This window comes from Ranitomeya variabilis, chromosome 6 (genome assembly GCF_051348905.1).
Source record: "Ranitomeya variabilis isolate aRanVar5 chromosome 6, aRanVar5.hap1, whole genome shotgun sequence".
Lineage (NCBI taxonomy): Eukaryota > Metazoa > Chordata > Amphibia > Anura > Dendrobatidae > Ranitomeya > Ranitomeya variabilis.
In genome coordinates this window covers 69,582,815-69,602,891 of record NC_135237.1, presented here as the reverse complement: position 1 = coordinate 69,602,891, position 20,077 = coordinate 69,582,815, and the positions used below count along the sequence as shown (strand labels likewise).

General features: G+C 41.0%; 1 protein-coding gene across 3 annotated transcripts in view; it reads left to right on the top strand.

Moving 5' to 3' along the window:
- The window catches only part of DPP6 (dipeptidyl peptidase like 6), a 1,889,424-nt gene that overhangs the window by 1,822,806 nt on the left and 46,541 nt on the right, over nt 1-20,077 (top strand). For all 3 annotated transcript variants that reach the window (XM_077268631.1, XM_077268628.1, XM_077268630.1), the window contains exons 17-18: nt 4,145-4,192; nt 17,487-17,585. In XM_077268631.1, coding sequence (XP_077124746.1) covers nt 4,145-4,192; nt 17,487-17,585 — 147 coding nt within the window. The remainder of the gene's footprint in view (nt 1-4,144; nt 4,193-17,486; nt 17,586-20,077) is intronic.

Sequence of the window (20,077 nt, the reverse complement as noted above, 5' to 3'; positions counted from 1 at the left end):
GGTGGACAGGCTACATCAGATTTGGAATCAGGTGGTGGACAATTTGAAGTTGTCTCAAGAGAAGGCTCAGCAGTTTGCTAATCGCCGTCGCCGCGTGGGTCCCCGACTTCGTGTTGGGGACTTGGTGTGGTTGTCTTCTCGTTTTGTCCCTATGAAGGTCTCTTCTCCCAAGTTCAAGCCTCGGTTCATCGGTCCTTACAAGATCTTGGAGATTCTTAACCCTGTATCTTTTCGTTTGGATCTCCCAGCATCGTTTGCTATTCATAACGTGTTCCATCGGTCGTTATTGCGGAGGTATGAGGTGCCCGTTGTTCCTTCGGTTGAGCCTCCTGCTCCGGTGCTGGTGGAGGGAGAATTGGAGTATGTTGTTGAGAAGATCTTGGATTCTCGTGTTTCCAGACGTAAACTCCAGTATTTGGTTAAGTGGAAGGGTTATGGTCAGGAGGATAATTCCTGGGTGGTCGCCTCTCAAGTTCATGCGACTGACTTGGTCCGCGCCTTCCATAGAGCTCATCCTGATCACCCTGGGGGTTCTTGTGAGGGTTCGGTGACCCCTCCTCAAGGGGGGGGGGTACTGTTGTGGATTCTGTTTTTGGGCTCCCTCTGGTGGTTACAACTGGTACTGGGTGACTTTGGTGGGTTGCGGTCTCTGGTTTCCACCTGTCCATCAGAGGCTGGGTGTTTCCTATTTAACCTGGCTTTCCTGTCATTCCTTTGCTGGCTATCAATGTACTCAGATGTGCTCAGTTTGGTTCTGACTACCTGCTTCCAGATCTCTCAGGATAAGCTAAGTTATGCTTTTCAGTTGTTTTGTTTTTTGTCCAGCTTGCTAAATATTACTCTATGCTAGTTGGAAGCTCTAGTGGGCTGAGGTGCTCCCCATGTGCCATGAGTTGGCACATGGGTGCTTGTAATCTCAGGATGGTTTTTGATTAGGGTTTTTTGCTGACCGCTCAGACCCCTTTTGTATCCTTCTGCTTTCTAGTTATAGCGGGCCTCGTTTTGCTAACTCTATTTTCATATCTATGTGCGTGCCTTCCTCTCATTTTCACCGTCAATACATGTGGGGGGCAACTATACCTTTGGGGTTTATTTCTCTGGAGGCAAGTTAGGTCTTTATTTTCTCTGCTGTGCTAGTTAGCTCTTAGGCTGGCGCAAGGTGTCTAGAATCAACGTAGGCACGCTCCCTGGCTATTTCTAGTTGTGTTTGTCAGGAGTAGGACAGCGGTCAGCCCAGGTTCCATCACCCTAGAGCTCGTCCGTTATTTGAGTTATTTTTGCTTGTCCGTGCGATCCCCTAGCCATTGGGATCCATAACACCGTCCCCCCACATTACTACACGATGCTGCGTCCCCCCACATTACAACATGATGCTGCGTCCCCCCACATTACAACACGAAGCTCCATCCCCACACATTACCACACGATGCTCCATCCCCCCACATTACCACACGAGGCTCCGTCCCCACACATTACCACACAAGGCTCCATCCCCACACATTACCACATGAGGCTCCGTCCCCACACATTACCACACGAGGCTCCGTCCCCACACATTACCACATGTGGCTCCGTTCTCACACATTACCACACGAGGCTGCATCCCCACACATTACCACACGAGGCTCTGTCCCCACACATTACCATACGAGGCTCCGTCCTCACACATTAACACACGAGGCTACATCCCTCCACATTACCACACGAGGCTTCGTCCCCACACATTACCACACGAGCCTTTGTCCCCACACATTACCACACAAGGCTCCGTCTTCACACATTAACACACGAGGCTCCATCCCTCCACATTACCACATGAGGCTCCGTCCCCACACATTACCACACGAGGCTCCGTCCCCACACATTACAACACGAGGCTCCGTTCCACCACATTACCACATGAGGCTCTGTCCCCCCACATTACCACACGAGGCTCCGTTCCCCACATTACCACACGAGGCTCCGCTCTGCCACATTACCACACGAGGCTCTGTCCCCACACAATACCACACAAGGCTCCGTTCCCCCACATTACCACATGAGGCTCCGTCCCCCCACATTACCACATGAGGCTCCGTCCCCCACATTCCCACATGAGGCTCCGTCCCCCCACATTACCACATGAGGCTCCGTCCCCCACATTGCTACACGAGGCTCCGTCCCCACACATTACCACACGAGGCTCCGTCCCCCCACATTACCACATGAGGCTCCGTCCCCCACATTCCCACATGAGGCTCCGTCCCCCCACATTACCACATGAGGCTCCGTCCCCCACATTACCACACGAGGCTCCGTCCCCACACATTACCACACGAGGCTCCGCCCCCCCACATTACTACACTCAGCACTTCCTTTCTATGTAATTCAACCACTTCAGCCAAGGTAAACATACATTTAATTGCATCCGCATTCTCCCAAACAAAATGAGCGAAGAAGAGTCGCCAGGTCCATCTCACAGGCCACAGGAAAATCCGGACAACGATGCAGTATCTGATCGACAACAACAATATCGACTAAATCGTAGGATTGGTTATCAACAACAAACACCTGAACAGATTGATAAGGACAGAGAGAGATATCACAAGGTTTATATCAACTGAATGACAGAAAGAAGGGAAGCATTTACTTTAGTTTAATCACCAGCAGCGTTAATTAGATAGCAATGAGCGTGCCGAGCGTTAGCTGGCTGGAAACAGCTAGTGTATTTATATAATTTATACAATGTGATATTCTGGATTTTATTTTTGATATTCTATCTCTTAATGTTAAAATTAACTTACCCTTAAAATTATAGACTGGTCATGTCTTTGTCAGTGGGCAAACTTACAAAATCAGCAAGGGATCAAATACTTATTTCCCCCACTGTATATATACTGTAAATATACGAAATGTATACACACTGCTTGGCTGTTTGTTCCCAAAGAGCCCCATTCAACAGCCCATACTACCTGTGTCAAGCTGATCAAATTGCTGTCACCAGATTAAAAAAATATATTAACAACATTATCCTGTGCCTAAACAAAAGTAATGTGCACCCGTTATTTGAAGGATAATATCTTCACTATGAGAACATCATGTATCACACATGAATTATTCATAAAGCAACAAATAAAGAGATCTGCAATCGGCAAATAGATACCACGCTTGCCAATTATCTTATTTTTGCAGCGCTCTCTCTTCTCAGTTCACGTCGCTGGCAGCTGCTCTTTTAAAACATTCATCAATGTTTAAGAGGCGCACTATGGACGTGGGCACCAAACATCTGAATTTCCTTTGTTTACATGCTGGGAGTTTAGGTTGTGGAATAAATTTATCAGCCACGTAGACCCAAGAGAGCACAGAAGAGGTCTCACGTGAATGGTATTCTGTAGCGTGTTTTTAGTCCAATCTTTTTTTTTTTTGCTGTGGTCAGCAGATTTTTACTTTTGATAGCATTTGTTTTCACTTTTTGTTGCATATTTTTGTGTTGCCTATAATAAAATGGGGAAAAATTTAAGCCAGAAAACTTAGGCTATGGATAGGCTTGATAAATATCAAGTTTGCGGTGAAGGATGATAGAGCAGGCAGCTGCCTGTGGCACTAAATTGGAGGGGGGTCAAATTACACTTTTGGAATATAAAAAACACCCTTTTATTGTATTTTTTTCCATTTCTCCATTTGCATACACCATGAAAAAACAATGCTCTAATATATTTTCTGGATGTCAATGCGCCATGTTTCAAAGCACCAATGCTCTCGTATGTGGTCCATATTTAGTGTCCAAAGGGAGGTAGCATCTAAACCCCATAGGAAAACATGACTCCAAGGTCTCTATTCCCTCATCGTCTTAACCTATAGGCAGCAGAAGAGCAGTTACATGTAATTGTAGGTGGGAAGAGTACAGAGCTTTTTGCAGTCTGTAAACATATAGACACATTGGTATGCATGTGAGCTTGAGACGTAAAACGGAAAGAAATTTCTAATCACATTAGCTAATTTAATTAATAGATTGGAGCAATAAATAAATTAGTGTGACATAAGGGAACATAACATTTATTTTACAGTATGTTCTCTATCACCATTTTGTTATTATTGTAGAGGGCTCTTTTTAGTATGTCATTTTAGTTCACTGTCACTAATGATATTGCTTATTTCTTATTAGGTCCAAGGGTTCCTGTTGTTACCATTCATAACTCCACCGACAACCAAAGTAAGTAACACTGAAATAGCGCCTCTACTTATTGCTAGTAGTAAGTCACATTCCTGATATTAGGCATACACAGCATGGAGCAACATTCGAGCAGAGCCCGCAAGGAAAGCTAGGAACTGTAGATAATTGGTAATGTAACTGAGAAGAAAACTGCTGCCAGTGATCTACCTGGATTACCAGATTTCCTTTTTTTTCTGTTTAATGCCCTTTGGCTCAATTTCGAGCCATGGCAAGTTGATTGATGAATGATCTGTAGAAAGATCTTGTGCAAGCCTTGATAGGTCCACCAGTGTCTTTTCCTCCGTTATCTCGATAGTATCAAGACATCGTGTTGCTGATCTTCTTCTTCTACTTGTTCCTTCTATTTTTACAATCATGATGTCCATCTCTAGTAATTGCTCTCTTCGTGTAATGTGTCCAAAGTAGACAAGCGGTATCTTGGTGATCCTTGCTTCGACTGACATGTCTGGCTTGAATTTTTCCAAAATTGTTTTATTTGTCCTTCTTACCTTTACAGTGTCTATAAAATCAGTGTAACAGTGGCTTCTGTGTTTAACATAAATTTCTACCTACTGTAAATGTGCCTATGTCATTAAAAGGGTTGTCTGGATTCAAGATATTGATGTCCTTTGCTCAGGATAGGTCCTCAATATCGGTACAAATCCAACACCCAGCACACCCCACTGATCAGCTGTTATAAGCATGGGAGGCAGGATGGAAAAACTTTGAACGGAAGTGCACTTTGCAGCTCTATTCCATGTGTAGCAGCCCCTGCCGGGTACTGCAGATCAGCTCCTAGTCTATGGAATAGGAGCTGTTGAGTAGGAGCTGATCGGCAGCACCTGGTTGTGTTCGCTCCATTACGGGAGTTGTCTGGTCTCAAGATATTGATGATCTAGCCTTTTTCAGTTTACAACTTTATTAACAAAAACAAATATAAAAGGAAAACCAAGTGTCACCATGCAGAATGCAGACTTAAATTTAGTGAGCAAGTGGCAGTGATATATCTTGGCAATGATCCCTGGAATAATGCAGTTAAAAGGTGACATATATTACTTTGTATACTCTCATAAAGTATATAACAGAACTTATATTACCGCCATATTGATTTGTTATAGTTTTCCCATTACTAACACAATAACTTATTTTACCTACAGTATTCTCTGGCCCATAAATACAATTATGAAAGTTTAGTAGCTGTTTGAAAAATATAATTATCTATTTAGCCATTTTATTTTGGATTATTGCTTACAAAATGCATGACATTTTCTGAAAAAAAAAATATTATTCATTATTTTGATGTAAAAACTGCCAATTTGTAAATTCCCCATATTCGGTAACAATGTAAAATACTAAAGTATTCTTCTTAACTGTAGATTGTAACTGCGATTAGTGGCAAATAATATTTTAAACCAGGAGCGTGAATGTAGGGTAGACATTAATAAGGACTATACTGTATACATATAAAGTAACTTTGCTAAGAATTAAATGAGTATTACAACTGGATTAGATTATCACAAATCCATAAGATAATTAAGAACTATAATCTAGTGAGGTCCAACCACACAGCAGGGCACTGGTTCCCCTATTAGAATGAAGCAATGACGCAATCTCAACCGCCTTTCCATTAATTCTCTGTAGGGCTGGCAGAGTGCTGTACTCGGCTTTCTCCAGCTTTCCCATGAAAGAATGCAGCAGCGGTAGAACAGGCGCTCTGCCACCCAATTCTAACAGGGAGAAAAGTGCACCATTCTAGCAGTTGATGGCGTCCTAAATGTTGGACCCCTACCGATCTATAATTTATGATCTATCGTTGTTCTAACCAGATAACCCCTTTGATTAATTCTCTACTACTCTCTAGTTTACATGCGACAGTGAATTTACCCTTTCACAACCGATGACATATATACGTCATTGGCCGTGTCCATGCCTTTGATGCAGGCTTCAATACTGAGCCCGCATATTTCCCAACACTTGATGGCTGATTTAATCAGCCATCAAGTGCCTCTAACACCTAAGGGTGGCTCCATGATCCAACCACAGCTGTTGACAAATTTAACCCCTTTCCAACATCGGGCGTAATAGTACACCGACGGTGCACACCCCCTGTTTGATGCGGGCTCCAGGTCTGAGCCTGCGCCTTTCCCGACATGTGTTATACAGCTAACATGTACCTGCAACAGCCATGGGTGGAATTGTGATCCACCCATGGCTGTTAACTTGTTGAATCTCTGACAGTGGCATTTAACTCACGATTACCAAAAGCACGTCAGAAATTCCCACTCATCGGTGACCTGTCACATGATCGCGGGTCACTAATGAGTCGACATGACAGCCAGAGGTCTCCAGCAGATCTCCATGGTTGTCATTGCCCGGTGGTCGGCGCTCATACAAGTGAGCATTTCTGCTACACAAAAGCGATCTGATCATCGCCTGTATGTATGTAGCAGAGCCGATCAGACAAGCGCAGCTTCTACCCTCCCATGGAGACTATTGAAGCATTCAAAAATAAAAAAAAGGTTTTAAAAATATAAAAAGATATAAAAGTTCAAATCACACCCCTTCCGCCCCATTCAAAATAAAACAATAAAAAAAATCAAATATACACATATTTGGTATCACTGCGTTCAGAATCGCCCGATCTATCAATATATAAAAAGAACTCAATCGCTAAACAGCGCAACGAGAAAAAAGTCAAAACACCAGAATTATGTTTTTTTGTGGCCACAACATTGCATTAAAATGCAATAACAGGCGATCAAAAGAATGTGTCTGCACCAAAATATAGTTATTAAAAACATCAGCTCGGCACGCAAAAAATAAGCCCTCACCTAACCCCAGAGCACAAAAAATTGAGACTCTACGGGTATCAGAAAATGGCACAATGTTTTTATTTTTAACAATCTTTGGAATTTTTTTCACCACTTAGATACAAAAAAGATCCTAGACATGTTTGGTATCTTTGAACTCGTAATGACCTGGAGAATCCTAATGGCAGGTCAGTTTTAGCATTTAGTGAACATAATTAAAAAACAGCACTTTTTTTGCAATTTCACCGCACTTGGAATTTTTTTTCAGTTTTCGAGTACACGATATGCTAAAAGCAATGGTGTTGTTCAAAAGTACAACTCATCCCGCAAAAAACAAGCCCTCACATGGTCACTTTTACCGAAAAATAAAAAAGTTATGGCTCTGGGAAGAAGGGGATCAAAAAACGATAACGGAAAAACAAAAAATACCTCTGGTCGTTAAGTGGTTAATGCCGTTGTCAATCACATTTAACGCTGATCGGTCGCAAGTGCGTCACAAGTCCTGCCAATTGGCTCCCCTGTCGCATGATTGCGGGATGCCATTTGTTTGTCATGACAGTCGGGGGTTGTCCTTTAAAAAAAGCTATCATACAGCCATATTGATGGAAAAATAAAAAGGTTATGGGTCTTGGAAAAGTCCCCGGAGGTGAAGAGGTTAGGATCTAGGACTTCTACCCAAAGGGACTTAAAGGGATAATCCAACCTTTTAAAATCCATAGGATAAGCCATTGATATTAGATCTGTGGTCGTTCTTCTTTCTGCACCCTTGCCGATAGTTGTTTGAAGGGAATGTGAGTGCTTTTTCCACAAGATTGCTGTTGGAAAAATAAAACACCTTTTTTCTCATTTTGCCCAAAAAACTTCAGTGCTTTAAATAATAGTAGATGTACTTCACCAGATACTCGGGGTTGAAATTCATATAAACAGTGCAGTGAATGGTAAGGTCAGCCTCCTTTTTGATTATGGATCTGTTGCACAACCAAGGAGGTTCTAATATACATTTCCATGCAGAGTCCTGTGTACGAAATGTAAGCAAGTTTCAGGCTCTGTCCTGAAAATACTTCTTTGTTCTTTCCTGACTATGCACTTTTATCAGCAGATGTTAAAGTAATTTTCTACTATTGTAAAATACGGGATCAGCTCTTTAATTTCTACAATTTAGCTGTCAATATTGTCAGCAGGATCATGTTGTGGCACACAATGGGGAATAGAATTATCTGACACATTTAAATAAACTCAGCCTGCAGGGCGACCACAGACGGGATGTAAATTATTAACGACATACTTACCTCGGGCAAATATTAAGGTGTATCACAGCAAGGAGTTTCATATTTATGCTCAAGAAATAATGGAGTAACTGAATTGGTGTGCACACTTTACTTTTTGCAGAGGGGTCAGAAAAAAATTATGTTAAATATCCATATTTGGGAAATCTATTTTTTGGATTATGTCTATTGCAATCTGTTTGCGGGCTTAATGTTATTTCCCACAATTCAGAGCAGTGTTCGCTGTTTCATTATTGCAGAGTAGGAAATGATTCTTCATTGTCCCATTGCAGCTAAGGCAAAGTGTTATATATTTTTCTATTGTAGTTGTATAATTGATATATAATATTGTATAATTATTTTTATTATTAGACATTTTTTAATAGCGCCATTTTTTCCATGGCACCTTACATGTGAAAAGGGGCATACATAGATAAGTACAATAAATATGAGCTAAAACAAGGCACACAGGTACAAAAGGAGAGAGGACCCTGCCCGCGAGGGCTCACAGTCTACAGGGGATGGGTGAGGATACACTAGGAGAGGGTAGAGCTAGTTGTGCGGTGGTTCAGCAGACTGAGGATCACTGCAGGCTGTAGGCTTGTCGGAAGAGGTGAGTCTTTTGGTTCTTTTTGAAGGTTTCCATGGTAGGCGAGTGTCTGATGTGTTGGGGTAGAGAGTTCGAGTATGGGGGAAGCACGAGAGAAGTCTGGTATGCGGTTGTTGGAAAAAGAGATGAGAGGGGAGTAGAGGAGGATATCTTGAGAGGATCGAAGGTTGCATGTAGGTAAGTATTGGGAGACCATATCGCACATGTATGGAGGAGACAGGTTGTGGATGGCTTTGTACATCATAGTTAGGGTTTTGAACTAGAGCCTCTGGACAATAGGAAGCCAGTGAAGGGCTTGGCATAGGGTAGAGGCTAGGGAATAGGGCGAGATGGGTGGATTAGTCGGGCAGCAGAGTGTAGGATGGATTGGAGTGGTGCCAGAATGCTAGAGGGGAGGCCAGAGAGTAGGAAGTTGCAGTAGTCGAGGTGGGAGATGATAAAGGCGTGCACTAGTGTTTTTGTGGTTTCTTGGTCAAGGAATGAGTGGATCCGGGAAATATTTTTGAGTTTGAGACGGCAGGAGGAGGCAAGGGCTTGGATATGTGGCTCGAAGGAGAAGGCAGAGTCGAGGATCACCCCGAGACACCGAGCATGCAGGACTGGGGAAAGAGAGCAGCCATTGACATTGATGGATAGATTCGGTGGAGAGGTAGAGTGAGAAGGGACAAAGATGATGAATTCTGTTTTGTCCTTGTTCAGTTTTAAAAAGCGAGCAGAAAAGAAAACTGAAATAGCAGAAAGACATTGTGGGATTTTGGTAAGTAAGGAGGTGAGGTCAGGTCCAGATAGGTAGATCTGCGTATCATCGGCGTAGAGATGATACTGCATACCGTGGGATCCTATGAGCTGTCATAGGCCAAAGGTGTAGATGGAGAACAGTAGGCGTCCTAGAACTGAGCCTTGGGGAACATCGACTTTAGTTAGGGCAGTTTCAGTTGAGTGATGTGGTCGGAAGCCAGATTGTAACCTGTCAAATAGGGAGCAGGAGGAGAGGTGGGTGGACAGTTCAAGATGGACATGTTATTCCAGTAGTTTTGAGGCATAAGGGAGAAGAGATATCGGGCGATAGCTAGACACAGAAGATGGGTCGAGGGAGGTCTTTTTGAGGATGGGTGTGATCGAGGCGTGTTTGAAGGATGAGGGAAAGACACCATTTGTAAGTGAGAGGTTGAAGAGGTGTGTTAGAGCTGGGATGAAGACTGTGGTGAAGTTAGGGATGAGGTGGGACAGGAGCGGGTCAAGCGTGCAGGTGATGAGGTGTAATCTTGACAGGAGTATAATAAAGATATAAATATTGTATAATAGTACATTGAGTAGAATTGAGTTCAGTAAAACTTGATTGAATTCATTGAGACTGTGTTAAAATGCATGCATTATTAAAGGGTTATAGTATAGTGCTAGTAAAGAGCAAGCATTTTTGCAATGTACTGCTTATTAAAATTTGCAGCCCTTCTTGAGATAACACTTTTGTTTTGTTTACTGCTTGTTACCTAGGACACCGACCACTGCTGTATAATGCATAAGCATAGTGCTGAAGCTGGCCGGAACTAGGAGGTAACAGCGCAGTTCAGTAATCCTGGTTACCTTCAAAACGTTGCATACATGCTCAATAGAAAAGTGCTTGTAAGCACTGTCCACGTTCCGCTGTCTTGCAACAGTGGTCGGTCTCCAAGGCAGCAAGCTGTAAACAAAACAAAAGGGTTAGTATCTCAAGAAAGGCTGAAAATTTTAATAAGCAGTAAATTGCAAAATTGCTTGCATCTACATGCACTTTCTAACTTTACCTGTTTATCTTTAACCCCTTTCTGACCTCGGACGGGATAGTACTTCGAAGGTCAGAAGCCCCGCTTTGATGCGGGCTCTGGCAGTGAGCCCGCATCAAAGCCAGGACATGTCAGCTGTTTTGAACAGCTGACATGTGCCCGTAATAGGCACGGGCAGAATCGCGATCTGCCCGCGCCTATTAATTAGTTAAATGCTGCTGTCAAACGCAGACAGCGGCATTTATCTACCGCATACGGCCGGGCGGCCGGAAATGATGGCATCGCCGACCCCCGTCACATGATTGGAGGTCGGCGATGCTTCAGAATAGTAACCATAGAGGTCCTTGAGACCTCTATGGTTACTGATCCCCGGCAGCTGTGAACGCCACCCTGTGGTCGGCGCTCACAGCACACCTGATTTTCTGCTACATAGCAGATCGCTGCTATGTAGCAGAGCCGATCGTGCTGTGCCTGCTTCTAGCCTCCTATGAAGGCTATAGAAGCATGGCAAAAGTTTAAAAAAAGTTTAAAAAAATGTGAAAAAAATAAAAAAATATAAAAGTTTAAATCACACCCCTTTCGCCCCAATCAAAATAAATCAATAAAAAAAAAATCAAACCTACACATATTTGGTATCGCCGCTTTCAGAATCGCCTGATCTATCAATAAAAAAAAGCATTAACCTGATCGCTAAACAGCATAGCGAGAAAAAAATTAGAAACGCCAGAATTACGTTTTTTTGGTCGCCGCGACACTGCATTACAATGCAATAACGGGCGATTAAAATAACGTATATGCACCAAAATGCTATCATTAAAAACGTCAGCTCGGCACGCAAAAAATAAGCCCTCAACCGACCCCAGATCATGAAAAATGGAGACGCTACTAGTATCGGAGAATGGAGTGATTTTTATTTTTTTTTTAGCAAACTTTGGAATTTTTTTTCACCACTTAGGTAAAAAATAACCTACTCATGTTTGGTGTCTATGAACTGACCTGGAGAATCATATTGGCAGGTCAGTTTTAGCATTTAGTGAACTTAGCAAAAAAGCCAACCAAAAAACAAGTGTGGGACTGCACTTTTTTTGCAATTTCACTGCACTTGGAATTTTTTTACTGTTTTCTAGTACACGACATGCTAAAACCAATGATGTTGTTCAAAAGTTTAACTCGTCCCGCAAAAAATAAGCCCACACATGGCCAAATTGACGGAAAAATAAAAAAGTTATGGCTCTGGGAAGGAGGCGAGTGAAAAACGAACACGGAAAAACGGAAAATCCCAAGGTCATGAAGGGGTTAAATAGATATTTGAGCCAGCAGTACTTACTGTAAAAATTCATATCAGAATGGCTATATAATCCTAATAATAAAATGAAAGGATTATATAACCCATGTACTGACCAGTGTGAGAATTCAGCAGCAGCAGGGAGGAGGGACACTTAACAAATTATGAATCAGGCTACGTGGGTGGAAACTCAGCAGGACCATGGAGGAGGGACATTGAGGAGCTGTCAATCACTCTAGGTTGGTGGATAAAGCAGGACCATGGAGGAGGGACATTGAGGAGCTGTCAATCAGTCTAGGTTTGTGGATATTGAGTTAAAATTTGCATATAGGATTATACAGCTATTCCAATATAGATTATCAAAGTAAGTACACCAGCTTCACCAGATCTGTGATATCTCTTTAAATATGTATGGGGTTTATATTTTGAAATCCCGTGACAGATCCATTTCAAGAATAATTTTCACACGTTCAGTATTTGTTCAGTATTTTATACCAGTATTTCTAAGCCAAAACAAAGACTGAAAAATACAGAAGTGGTGATGTGTTTTTACTATATTTTCCTTCTAATTGTTCCACTCCTGGTTGTGGCTTACAAATACTGATGTAAAATACTGACCGAATACTGAACATGTAAATGTAGCCCAAGGATGGGTTGAAATAGCATTTTCTCCTACCCTCAGTGGCGCCATCGGGACTTAAGTCTGAACCCTCCCCCACAAAACTGGATTCAGATATACGCGCCAATGGGATCATTGACAAAAATGATGTAGACTGAGTCACCGCGTGCTCCTTCTTACATCATATTTGGCCGTATACGCTTATTGGAGGCGGGTACCAATATATAGTCTACTGTAGCTCGCTGTCTGCCTCCAATAGGCGTAAATGGCTGAAAATGATGCACAACAGAGCACGTAGTGACTCTGCACCATTGTAGTCAATGGCCCCATCAGTGCATATGCGAGGGTTCGGACATAAGCCCTGAGACGGCTACTGAGCGTAGGACAAAGCGCTATCTGAACCAAGCCTAACATGTACGGTGCCTTTTTATTCATTTTTTCAGCTCTATGCCATATATTTATATACCATAGAGGTTTATAGTGAAAATATAAATACATGACAATACAAGACAACATTTTTCATTCAAGAAGTCGATACATTAATTCATCTTTTTAATTAACGTCTTTATACAATAGTTTATCATCGTAGTGTTTTTGTTCTTTCTTGTTTTTTTTTTAAGAGCTTCTAAATGATATTGTATTTATAATACAAGAAATAGAATCCAATATGATCAATGGTTATATTAGTGCTCTGCAGAATATTGAATTGGAATTTATTCATAAAGCTATTCATTTAAACTTTTAATAATTTTCTGGAGATATAAAAGTTCATTGCCGAGAGTTTCATTGCTTTTCTTGATGTTTTCTTTTTCAGCGCCATAAATTACTTGATAATGGCTAATTGCAACTCTCTTCAGAATATCATGGCGTTCATATTTAACTGAGAAATAGCAATTTCTGCTTCATTGAATAACACATTCCCAGTGGTCCTAAAACCAAACCAGTGTGTCTTCTAGGAGATATGCCAATCTCCTCTAAGCCATAACTATTTATCCTTTCTAGTAATTATGGGAACAAACACGAGACTCTGCACAACTCCCTTGAGTGACAGGCATCTTTCAGCTGATAAAGCGAGTTCTGTTAGTCTTAATTAAATGAGAATCACAATAAAGAATTGAGCTTATTATGTAGTTTTATTATTATTTTTACACATAACAGCTTTTTTACAGTTTTTATTATTTCACTAAGGATTTTAGTTCCTACTTAAAATGAGGTTTCATGTTGATAGGAGCTCAGTATTAGACTTTTATTACACTTTACTAATAAACATTATTGTATCATAGTTAAAATCAATGAAACATTTTCTATAATCTGCTACCCGGGCTTTAAAAAAATGACAAATAATGGATAGTCAATACTATATAGGTTCTGTAGATGCAATAAAGTAAAACTGCTGTCTTAGGAGAAATAATAGTTTTCGAATGTAAAAGTAATAAAAAAGCAGGGATTAAAGGGATTGATTTTAATGCTGCACTTTCAATGATTTAAACAATATCAGATACATGAGCTCCAAAACTATTATTTTCTGATAATAATTAACTGTGCATGCACACTTTTAGCACATGTAGAAAAAAAAGGATGGCAAAGACTCCTTAGATGGGCTTTTTACATTGTGAAAAACCCATTTGGATTTACCCTACTAGGGAGTTGTGAGTTAATGGACCATGGTGCATTATTATGGACCTTTTTGTGAAAAGTGTCTGTGAGTCTGTAGGACCCAATAGGGTGGACATAGAGAGAAAAGGGCCCCTGTGCACGAACAGTTTATAGACCAATTGCAGTGCAATTGCTCATAATAATGCACAATTACGCCTGTTTGGAGCTAGAAGTGGCCTATTTTCCTCTTGGGTCCCCGTGAGACTGCACAGGTTGCACCAATGGTATGTCTGCCCCGGAGACCCAGGACATCTGTGTATATATGAACATCTCATGGCACAAGAGAACTCTTGGGATATGAAATACTTGCCTATAACTTCCCCCAGAGTTTACAATGGATTGTTGAACCAAGGTGATGAGCCATTCAGTAAGTGGTCCTCCCAAGTGCCAGTAAAGGAGATAGGAGTGAGCTCCAAAGAAACCAAGTCTTCACTGTAAGGCAATAGAGCCAAAAGAAGGTATTTTCCCTTCAAAACATGATTCAGTAAAGCTAATTTATCCCTTTTTTACTAATTAGTCAGATACTTAAACATTTTCCAAACTTTAGGTGGTCATCTTACCTGAGATGTTATTAATAGAATTTACCGAAGAAACTGTTTGAAGAGATCAGTGCAAACAGGGTCTTACCCGATGTACAGTGAGATAACAAATGGATTATACTCCCCAGATGAAGCTATTGTTGTAGCGTGTACAAATATCCACTGCAGCAGATCCATGGGTCAGCTATTGACCGTACTATAGATAGATGAAGGGGTTAATGTGGATACGGTCCGCGCTGCAGATATACAGTTAGGTCCATATATATTTGGACAGAGACAACATTTTTCTCATTTTGGTTATGGACATTACCACAATGAATTTTAAACAAAACAATTCAGATGCAGTTGAAGTTCAGACTTTAAGCTTTCATTTGAGGGTATCCACATTAAAATTGGATGAAGGGTTAAGGAGTTTCAGCTACTTAACATGTGCCACCCTGTTTTTAAAGGGACCAAAAGTAATTGGACAATTGACTCCAAGGCTATTTCATGGACAGGTGTGGGCAATCCCTTCGTTATGTCATTCTCAATTAAGCAGATAAAAGGCCTGGAGTTGATTTGAGATGTGGAGCTTACATTTGGAAGGTTTTGCTGTGAAGTAAACATGCGGTCAAAGGAGCTCTCCATGCAGGTGAAACAAGCCATCCTTAAGCTGCGAAAACAGAAAAAAACCCATCTGAAAAATTGGTGGATGATAGCAGAATAATATCCATGGTGAAGAGAAACCCCTTCACAACAGCCAACCAAGTGACCAACACTCTCCAGGAGGTCGGCGTATCAATATCCAAATCTACCATAAAGAGAAGACTGCATGAAAGTAAATACAGAGGGTTCACTGCACGGTGCAAGCCACTAATAAGCATCAAGAATAAAAAAGCTAGACTGGACTTTGCTAAAAAACATCTAAAAAAGCCAGCACAGTTCTGGAAGAACATTCTTTGGACAGATGAAACAAAGATCAACCTCTACCAGAATGATGGCAAGAGAAAAGTATGGCGAAGGCTTGGTACAGCTCATGATCCAAAGCATACCACATCATCTGTAAAACACGGCGGAGGCAGTGTGATGGCTTGGGCATGCATGGCTGCCAGTGGCAGTGGGTCACTAGTGTTTATTGATGATGTGACACAGGACAGAAGCAGCCGAATGAATTCTGAGGTATTCAGAGCCATACTGTGTGCTCAGATCCAGCCAAATGCAGCCAAACTGATTGGTCATCGTTTCATACTACAGATGGACAATGACCCAAAACATAAAGCCAAAGCAACCCAGGAGTTAATTAAAGCAAAGAAGTGGAATATTCTTGAATGGCCAAGTCAGTCACCTGATCTCAACCCAATTGAGCATGCATTTCACTTGTTAAAGACTAAACTTCAGACAGAAAGGCCCACAAACATACAGCAACTGAAAACCACCGCAGTGAAGGCGGAAGGTGAAGGAGGAAACACAGCGTCTGGTGATGTCCATGAGTTCAAGACTTCAGGCAGTCATTGCCAACAAAGGGTTTTCAACCAAGTACTAGAAATGAACATTTCATTTAAAATTATTGAATCTGTCGAATTACTTTTGGTCCCTTTAAAAACAGGGTGGCACATGTTAAGTAGCTGAAACTCCTTAACCCTTCATCCAATTTTAATGTGGATACCCTCAAATGAAAGCTGAAAGTCTGAACTTCAACTGCATCTGAATTGTTTTGGTTAAAATTCATTGTGGTAATGTCTATAACCAAAATTAGAAAAATGTTGTCTCTGTCCAAATATATATGGACCTAACTGTATAGTAAATCCAAAATATATTTGTAGTTTATTCAACACGTTTCAAAGTCTTAGGCTGGTTTCACACTTTCGTAGGGTATAGCTGCGGAGGGCTGCGTACTTCCTCGTACTTCCACCGTTAAGCCCCCCCACTGCTGCACCTCTTCCATTCAGCTCCGCTCATGTCGGCATGCGTCCTGCTGTACCTATCTTTAACATTGGGTACGCAGGCCATGCGAATGTATGCAGATACCTCCACATGCGTCGTTTTGATGTTGCGTTCGGCGCAGTTCAGCGTAGCATCATAACAACGCATGTGGAGGCCTCTGCATACATTTGCATGGCCTGCGTACCCAATGTTAATGTTTTTTTTCCACTGCGGGAGTGGTGCTTTAAACGTAAGCTCCCTGCCTCCTGTTATATCCTCACCTTCCGGCGTCTTCATCGTTTTTTGGCACCGCTCCGGTCCCACGGCACCATTTTGTGAGCGCAGCTTTTGATTGGCTGGAAGTCAAAGCAACATCACAGGCTCTAAATACAAGTTTATGAGAGCCAGAACAAGGCCAGAATGAGGTTCTCATAGACTTACATGGATTAATGACCTCCAGCGCACTCCATGACACACTGGAGCAGCCAGCAGGTCACAACTGCAGGAGACGAACCAAAGCGGCTGTTATAACAGATGAAAATGCAGGAAGGTAAGCATCAGACAGGGGGCAGAGCTTGGACTTTAACCACCACTCCTGGTTTTAAATAAAAGGATATAGTAAAGGATTTTAATAGAAAGATTTCATGAAGGATGTAATAACAGTGGTCAACAAAACAATATAGCATTATATTTATGTACTAACATTTCTGTATTATACATTTGGTTTTATGGTAAATGAAGTTATTTTTTATGTTTATTTAAAGGCTTTGCAATTAATTTAGAATTTTTATACGGCATTTAAAACTTTCACAATTGTAACGCGTTATTATTCACTTCTGTTTCAGGTCTAATTGAACTAGAGAGCAATCATAAAGTGAGAAGTGCAGTAGAAAAGAGACAGATGCCTTACTCCGAGTTTGAAAACATTCAGTTGGATGACTACAGTGAGTGAAAAATGAAATTCAACATTTATTTTTATAATTTTATTTGTCTATCATTTTCTTCTCCATTCGCACTCAAAAATTCAACGGCTTCCCATTGCCATTACATGCAAAAAAAGAGAAAAATCTTTGGTTTGTGATTTTTTACATAGCATAATCTGTATTAAAAATAAAAAATAGAGTTCTTGAAATCTCCACACTGGCCACTGTTTTTTTCAAAATTCATAATTCCTTTAGTTTCAAGAAACAACACATGCACATAGCCACACTGGTCCGATCCCAACCATATATTTTCTTTGAAGTGTCTAATGAGCCTGTGCAATGGTCATTGTGAAGGAAGGGGAACAGGGTCAGGTGTGACATTGTTCATTGTGAATGGGAGTCATTGTAATGTAATCCTGCTTCTATTTATAAGAAAACTACTGGAAACTCTTCCTAAAAGGACATAAAATATAAATCTAAAAAAGCCTGTGTGGTCAGTGTGAAAATTGCAAGATTATTATTTTTTTAAATACAAATCTTAATATAAAAAAGCATTACCAACGCTCTTTAAGAATTACATGCAACACAAGCCTTATTTAACTAATAGGCCATTTTTTGATGATGGCTTCCCTTTTACCCATTATCTACCAATGTCCTTTTTTTGGGATGCCTGATCTTTAGCTTCTAGCAGCTATGATTTTATAATTTTTATAATTAGGTCCAATTTTTTGTGTCGTGTTTGTAAAATTAATGTTTTCAAAATAGGAAATCATGTCATTGTCATTTTTAATTGAATATTGGGATGCCCTTTTCTGAAAAATCCGTACTTGTAAAAATTTAGCAAATTATGTTTCTGATTCATTAGGACCCAAATCATTAAAAATCTGTCATTAAAAAAAAAAAATAAAAAATAAAAATTGCTAATTTGGCAAGTAATGGGTTAAAGCATGCAGTTTACATTTAGTTATTGAATTGTACAGGTGCTATGTAGTAAGGTTTCAAGACAGATAGATATATTTTAACTTATGTGGGCAAGCAAATTTTAACCAAAAAATTGGCTTGCCCACATAAATATAGTTTGGAAATTAAATCAGCACAGAATTTCAGTGTTCAAAATTGGATTTTCACTGCCACAGTTGGATGTCAGTTTTTTCACATACGAGAGTTTCAGCAGTGAATTCAGTCACAGTTTCATCCAAGTTTTCTCAGAGTTTGATCCAAGTTCACTCTGCGTTTCATCAGTTTTTCTCGTACGTGAAAAAAACAAGCCCTATTCATTTCCTAACCGTCAGTGAAAATCAGACCGCCCTCAGATGGCATCCAAGTTTTGTCTGATCTTTTCAAGGAGCCGTAGACAATATATTGGCAATTTTAGTTCAATACTCGGATCAAAATTTGACAACCATGATTTTTTGAAGACCACTCGTCACAAGAAATCATGAACATGTAAGTGACCTCATTCACTATTATATTTATGAGTGCTATCCGTGAAAAACATGGATGGCACTCTTAGGCCACGTTAACATATTCATTGACGTTCATTGAGGAGTTTGGTTGGATACTTGGAACAATATTGGACATGTCTTCATGATTTTGCATGGGCCATTCAGTCCACAAAAATCATAGACTGGCCTCATAGACTATCATAAGTACTAGTGCTATCTGTGAAAAATAAGGATGGCAGTCGTATGTGAAAACCTAACATATGATTGAGGTCTGAGGACCTGTTCACATTCAAGTTGCAACCTCATTGCATGTGAGATATGGCACCTCTCCAGCGTGCAGGTTTGCACAATTTTCAAATTGACTTCAGCTAAAATATTTTTATGTTAATTGCGCCATTTAGCTGCCTAACCATGTGGCCATAACTAAGCAAGCAGTTTAGCTTCCATTGATTTGAAAATTGCACCAATTATTATTACTATTATTATTATTATTATTTATTTATATAGCACCATTAATTCCATGGTGCTGTACATGAGAAAGGGGTTACATACAGGGTTATAGATATCATTTACAGTAAACAGGTTTACAGTGACGGACTGGTACAGAGGGGAGAGAACCCTGTCCTTGCAGACTTACATTCTATGGGATAGTGGGGAAGAGACAGAAGGTAGGGGTGAGGCGGCGGCTCTGGCGGTGGTGAGGCGGCAGCTCTGGCGGTGGTGAAGCGGCAGCTCGGTTATTGTAGGCTGTAGGCTTTCCTGAAGAGATGGGTTTTCAGGTTCCGTCTGAAGGATCGGAGGGTGGTGGATAATCGAATGTGTTGAGGCATGGAATTCCAGAGGATGGGGGATATTCAGGAGAAATCTTGGAGGCGGTTGTGTGAGGAACGAATAAGTGTGGAGGAAAGTAGGAGGTCTTGGGAGGATCGAAGATTACATGAGGGAAGATATTGGGAGATTAGTTCAGAGATATAGGGAGGGGACAGGTTGTGGATGGCTTTGTAGATCAGTGTTAGTAGTTTGAACTGGATTCGTTGGGGAATTGGGAGCCAGAAGAGGGATTTGCAG